The 7,051-nt window shown below is 36.8% G+C and overlaps 1 protein-coding gene across 2 annotated transcripts; it reads left to right on the top strand.

Moving 5' to 3' along the window:
- The first annotated feature begins 359 nt into the window (after positions 1-359).
- parp16 (poly (ADP-ribose) polymerase family, member 16) lies at positions 360-6,823 on the top strand. Of its 2 annotated transcripts, XM_053236962.1 has the most exons (8): positions 360-649; positions 1,387-1,556; positions 1,827-2,023; positions 2,245-2,382; positions 2,539-2,745; positions 4,590-4,761; positions 4,994-5,138; positions 5,689-6,823. In XM_053236962.1, the coding sequence occupies exons 3-8, from the start codon at positions 1,835-1,837 to the stop codon at positions 5,822-5,824; spliced, it is 987 nt and encodes a 328-aa protein (XP_053092937.1). In that variant the 5' UTR covers positions 360-649; positions 1,387-1,556; positions 1,827-1,834; the 3' UTR covers positions 5,825-6,823. The 2 variants fall into 2 exon arrangements, with proteins under 2 accessions (XP_053092937.1, XP_026775833.1); XM_026920032.3 differs by lacking the exon at positions 1,387-1,556 and having other exon boundaries at positions 362-649.
- Positions 6,824-7,051: the final 228 nt, after the last annotated feature.

The raw sequence follows: 7,051 nt of genomic DNA, 5'->3' as shown, positions 1-7,051 counted from the left end.
GTAAAACTACTGAAGACACTGCATACTGCAAACAGAACTTTGAATAATGGGGGTAATGATTCAAAGCAGGAGTCAAAAGAAAGCAATACCTAAAATGTTAGTTGTAGTTTCACTCAAAGCATGATGCAATGCAGTGTATGCAAAGAGATGGTCCTTCATGGCAGCACATCAGAGATGCGTGAACATCTAAACCAAAAGCAATTTGTGAAAGCTCATGCATGCTAAATGCAATATGTTAGACTATTATTACATGGACGGGGACGGGTTTAAGTGATAAATATGTGCAATATTAAAGTGGGAATTTAGATTCTATCTAGCAGGCTTGTATTATATTGGGAGCTATCAGTTACTCAAACACACCCATTGATTTTGAGCATAAACTAACACTAGCCTGGCCTGAACACAGCACACGCCACAGGAGAGAGAGAGGCTGGGTGTAACTGGGTCATGGTCTCCATTTTCTATCCACGCCAAGGTCGAAAAACTGATCCTAAATCCTAAATCCTTTATCTGTGTTATCCTTGGTGGTATAGATGCTGCTTTTACATAATGAAGTAACGTTAAATAGTCGGGAGAAATAGCACCGGTACAGCAGGACAGGACACATCCTCTGATGACTGTGTCGGCTGAGCTGTAACTCTTTAGCGAGGTGAGTAACATTAGCTGGGGAAGTTAACTAGCCTGCCGTGTTGCTGAATATTTGCAACATTTGTTAGCAAACGGCTAATACTTTTGCAAGCTAGTCACTAATGTACCTTACGTTACTCTTTATTGCTAAGCTAGTTATCTCTGGCTAAAATAACGTCATGGAGTTAGGTAAACAAACTTGCTAAAAACAATAATAGCTAATAACTCTGTTACCTCGTCGGTCCATAAATAAGAGTCAAACCTAACAGACAAACTGTCCCAACAAAATAGCTTTAAAAATGGCTTTTTAAATTAGAGGTTAATGTAGGCCCTATCGACGTTAAATTGTTTAGCTTGGGCTAACTTAGCAAACTCACCAGCTTGTTGGTTAGCTAGCTAGCTTCTGGAAGCTTTGTCCTAAAGTGCTAACATATGTGCTACACCTGTGCAGTCATCACATTAAAACCAGGCCGTGAATCAAAAACTATGGTCAAACAAAAGATATGGTTACTATAGATTTTGTTTGAAAACATAAACCAAAATAATCCAAAAGACCAGCTCATGACCAATGTCTCAATAAAAAGTCTAACCATACATCTCCTAAAATCACTAAAAGACTGGTGGCAGGGCAGAACATGACTAAACAGATACCTGTACTACATCTTAGGAAGATTCAGAAACTTGGTAGAATAAATAAGTTTTAAAATTGGATTTAGAAATGCCTGTTGTAGGGGGTGACTTCATAAAACTGTTCCATAGTCCCAGGGCTACAGAAAACACTGCTGAAGCACATCTGGGATTATGGAAGCCATTAAAAGCAACTGGTTAAGGGAACTTCCTGGTCTAGAGGTGGAATGGAGGCAAGGGCTGGTCTCCATCAAACCACCAAATGCAGGTGTGACAACTGTCTGATGGATTTCCTTGCAAAGGTAGCTAATAAATACACATAAAAATGTAAATGAAACTTTCTGTGCTGCAGTGACAATAGTACCCAGGAAAAGTTACATGTCACAACAGTTTATTTGCTTAACAAATTTTAATGCAGAATTAAAAATAACACAAAACCCCGGCCCTGTCAGGATGACCAAATATAATACTTTTTTAAAGTATTGAAAATGCATATGATGACCTGATTGTACTTACATCTTACCGCTTATTGTTGCACAGCTTTCTGTTGCTGACCCTTGCTTGTTTTCCAGTGTTGGGAATGCAGCCACCTCTAGCGCCGGCCACAGTCAGAGAGCTGGTGCGCTCCCATCTCCATCTTGACCCCGTTGCTGCAGATTTGCGCTGCAGTCTTTTGGTGGCTGCCGCACAGAGCTACAAGCGTGATTCTGTCCTGAGGCCATTCCCACCTCGATATCTAAGGGGAGAGATAAAGGATTTTGAAGAGTTGGTAAGATATTACATTTAATTATTCTTTGATTGTGATTTAGCTTATTATGAATAGGTTTCTGTATCTGGGATTATGGTTCCTTGAAACAAGGTGACGTTTGCAGCATCCATCCTACAGAATGAATTACCATAGCATCACATCACTTAGCTCAAAGATTCAGCAAAAAGCCAAAAGCCCAAGACACTGACTCTGTATGGGAAAACATCTTGTGACTCTTACAGCAGAAAGATGTGAGCTGCTTGCCAAGCATAAGAGACCTGGTCCGACTGGGAGCAGGAGATGGAGATCACCATCTGGCACTAGTACACTGGGTGCTCTCCTCCAAGAGTTTTGCTGTAAAGACCATCCAGAAAGAAGAGGTGCTTCTAAAGTTTGAACATTGTTGATTGATTGTAGATGGTAGCTGAAAATAGCCTATCATCATTTTGCAGTGTTTGAAATAATCATGTTTAATTTAAAACAGTGGTTCTCCACTTTCTTTTTACATTCTGTTTTTTTAAATTATACAATTTAAGTGGGCCAGACTCAGCCAACTGACACAAAATGCAGGAGTCTCCTCTCCTGTGCCAGACTTCCTTTTTGAGTTGGAATACTGTGAACAGATGAATTCAAAGTTTGAGAAGACACGGGCAGGACGGGACATTATCTATGCATTCCATGGCAGCCGACTGGAGAACTTCCATTCCATTATTCACAATGGTCTCCACTGCCATCTGAATAAGGTCAGTGCCAGTAATGTATGTGAAATTCAGTATTTCTCTTGGTCTAACCCAGAGATATTCAAACTGTGAGACATTGCATAGGGGGTCTGGGTGGGGGTGAATTGGTAAATACCAAAAACAGGACTGTAATTAGACTGTGTCAGTCTTGCAAATTGTTACACATTTTGCATAGGAGCTCTACATATTAAGTACTCCAAAATATACCAACAGAGCTGTCTTTTTTTCATAGTAAATAAAAAGCAGATGAGTTCATTGACTTTTGAGCAGGATATTAACTGGTAAACGGAGAATGATTCGAGTTAACCAAAAAATGGTCCAAATTCTCAAAAGAGGACCTCATGGGAATACATTTGAATACATCTAGTCTAATCTAAGAATAATTTAGCATTTCCTCATACAAAAGTAATATGGAGTATTTGGTTTTGAGTGGTTTTGAGTGAGACAGTAGACTCATCCAAACAGTACAAACTTGGCACCTTTTCTGGAGCTCTTGCTCACGTGGGTGGTCCATTTGTGTCTTATCAGTCTGTAGTTAGATATTATACACAGAGTTTCCAGTTTATTAGGGAAATCTTGCTCTTGCTATTTTACCAGACAAACCTACCTTATAGGTGCATTTTATAGGTATACAAGTACTGTCTTTAAGTAGGAACAGCACTGATTCTGGTCAGTGGCGGTTTGTTTTTTTCATTTCCATTGATTGAGATCATAAAGGTAATTGAAGGTAAAAGGTAAAGATAACAGTCAGTAATTATATACCTACACAGTGTATCTATACGGTAGATGTACTCAATACAGTAAAGACGTATCACATAAATGGTGTCCACTGAGTTGCCAGTTTATTAAATACACCCTCCACCAACACTCATTTTTTCATAGTACATTCCAACAAGTAATAATACTTCATGTGACTGTGGTCTGTAGTATATTCAGGCAGACCAGCATTTCTGTTGCTACTTATTGTTTAACTGAGTGCTGGAATGGACAGAATGTGTTATTCTGTGTGCATGTACTTTAGCCTACCATGATGTAATATTTTATTTGAACCCTTTTAATTTAATGATAGGGAGGTCTTTTTGAATGCACTACACATGTAATTATCTTAAATGTATTGCATATGGTTCAGCTGGCATTGTTAATCAATGATGTAATGTTTACATGTGTGTCTTCTGCTTAACTGTGTAATATTTGAACATTTATAATACTTAATGAATGGATATTTGGTAACCACAGGGGAAGGGAATATAACTTTAACTTTTAACTCTCACCCTCTCCTCTCTTCTCCTGGTAGTGGATGTGCATGTGTTTGACAGACATCATGTAATGAACTGATGAACAGAAAAATTAAACACACAGCAAAAGCTTTAGTGCATGTCAGTTTAACATTTCAGGCTAGTTCTACTACAAGGGCACATACTCTGGCATTGGTTAAAATTCACAATTTTGTAGAAGTGGCATATAATGTGGTGGTCAGTACAAATATTTATATGTTATATTTAGCAATCCAATGAATGAAAAACCCAGAAATGAATGTTCCACATGAGAGCTGTGCCAGGTTTAAAACTAAAAGTGTTGTGAAATGGTCTTAAACAGCAGACCCAAGGTACATGACTGGAGTCACATTGAGCATTATTGGAAATGTATTATCTCTCTTTTGTCCTACAAACCTTTTTATGCTCTCTGCATAAAAAATATTACCAGATATGGCTTTAGTTTTTCAACAACATACTTTCTCACTGACTTCATGTGGACCTAGGGCGTAATAAATACCCATATAGTGATTTCAGCATTTGAATACTGAATACCCATGCAAATCTTTAGTAATACTGTCTTTTTCCTTTCAGACATCACTGTTTGGGGAAGGCACTTACCTGACCAGTGACCTTAGTATGGCTTTCCTCTATAGTCCCCATGGAAATGGATGGTGTGACAGTGTCCTTGGGCCAGTACTAAGCTGTATTGCCTTGTGTGAGATCATTGATCATCCAGATGTGAAGTGTCAGGTAAAGAAGAAAGGTAATGTACCACAGATCAAGAACAAAGTCCCATCTGTTATTTAACTAGTATTTGCCATGATAAAGACCTAGGTTTTTCTTCTTAATGCAAAAGTAATTTTTATACAACACTTTGGCCTGCAAATGCTATTCATAAACATCTAGTTGCTGTCCTTACAACAGTTTGATGAATATATATACATATTTTTTTAAAGACAAGAGAATTAGGTTTAAGATCTGTTAAAATATTTTAGACTCTGAGAGCATTGACCGCAAGCGTTTGAGGGCAAGGAACAGCGAGGGTGGGGACGTGCCAGAGAAGTACTTTGTGGTCACCAATAATGAGCTGCTGAGAGTGAAGTACCTGCTGGTTTACTCTCAGAAACGTTATAGAACCAGGTGAGACATTTTCTTGTACATTCTGATTGCAGAAAGTTGGGATTGTACAATTATCACATGTAATAAAACATACACCACAGAATTCTGCATTTTATAACATCAAAGTCAAAAGTATAGTCAGAATAGCAGAGGATGGCAGATTTGGACTTTGACAAAATAAACAAAGTATTTTTAGAAATGCTGGAAATAAAGGAGGATAGTAAAAATAAAGTGGTGTGTATATTTAGAGGTAAATGAATGAACTCACTTTTTTCCCCTTGATTTTTTTCATGAATCTGTGATCCTGATAAAGTCAGTTAACTCACTTAGACACAAAGCGTATTTAATTTTATTAATATTTATTCAAATTAATTTTACTCTATTTCCCTTAGAACACTATAATATAAGCTTTGATTTTATTTTTCTTTATACTCCTATCTATGTATTTAGTTGAAAAATGTATTTAGGTGGGGAAAAATACTGTATTAAAAAGTCCTTTTCAAAATTAATAAATATTTCTGATTATTGTTTAATGGATTTATTTTCTGTTCTCTATAATTTTTTTTTTCAGACATGCTCAAGGAACATCATGGCTGGTCAGACACCATTTTGCAATTATGATGGGTCTCTACCTTCTACTCCTCATATTCATTGGTGCCTTCAATTCTACTAGTTTTCAGTCATTTTGGCATCGGATATTCCGGTGATCCAACTTTTCATCACATTTGCCTCATTTCCAAAGTGCCTTTTTCTTTGGTTCACAAAGATCCCTTAAGAATTTAGTTTAAGACTTGCAATGAATGTAATGCTCAGGAACCTCTGAACATTTTAACCATCAGTTAGTGTGTACTAGTTGTACTGCAGTTACATGTAATTTAATCGCATTTTAATGTGCATTTATTAGCTTTTTATGTCAACACATAATGTAACATTTACATCTGAAAAACAGAGTGGGGAATAGAGGCCTGCTTGTCTAGGCTGTGGGATTTTTTTTATCACTTGCATGTAGCTTGTCATAAGAAAACATGTTTTGTTTTTTTGTATAATAATGGAATAACTACATTAGCTGTATAACCAAATTATGAGGGACAAATTGCTGTCCTATTGCTACCTTTCTTTACAGGAACGTGCTTGGCCAAGGTCAGTAGCTGCTTACATAAATGTAAATTAATTATAGGGCACCATTAGTTGACCACAATGATCATTTTACTGTTTATAGGGCTGAGAGTTTAATTGAATATAGCCTTTCTTATTGTTCCACTAGAACTGTTTGATCCATCTCACAAAATGATTTCTGATACTGCATTCTTATGTCATATACTGTGAGACTGTTGGGTGTTCTTTTCATAATAGTCCCAAAGTTTATGTTTAGAAAAGGTTGAAAGACACATTGTCAATATAGTCGATTTAGGAACTGTTTAATTCTTTATTGTTTAATTTCCTAAATATGACTAACAGAAGAACAGTAAACTAGGACTACTTGGGTGTGTTTGGTCGGGGGGGATGATACAAATTAATGAAATAATACAAAAATAATACACATTCAGGATGTTATTATAACAAATACAGTATTGTTTCTCATCAATCATTGTTGTCTTCATTTAATGTTAACAATATGCAGTACATGTCCATGGCCATTGACCTATTTTTCTGTGAATAAACCCTAAAATAGTTTACACTTGGGTTAATAAACACATATCTTTCCAGGACTGTGTCATGTTTCTTAAGAGTTCATGTACAAAACTAATATTAGTGTCTTTGTTGTACTGTTTTATTGTACCAGACACCCTAAAGGTTTTGTTTCCATCCATTGTTATCAGCAGCAATCCTCCTATAACGATAGTGGTGATAGTAGCTGATAAAAATGTGCATGATGCTTTGATCTTTGATAATGCAGCATTGTCCAGGTGCACTTAAAGGTTGCTCTTATTGTT

Source organism: Pangasianodon hypophthalmus, chromosome 9 (genome assembly GCF_027358585.1).
Source record: "Pangasianodon hypophthalmus isolate fPanHyp1 chromosome 9, fPanHyp1.pri, whole genome shotgun sequence".
In the NCBI taxonomy this organism is placed as follows: domain Eukaryota; kingdom Metazoa; phylum Chordata; class Actinopteri; order Siluriformes; family Pangasiidae; genus Pangasianodon; species Pangasianodon hypophthalmus.
This window is presented reverse-complemented; position numbering and strand designations above follow the sequence as displayed.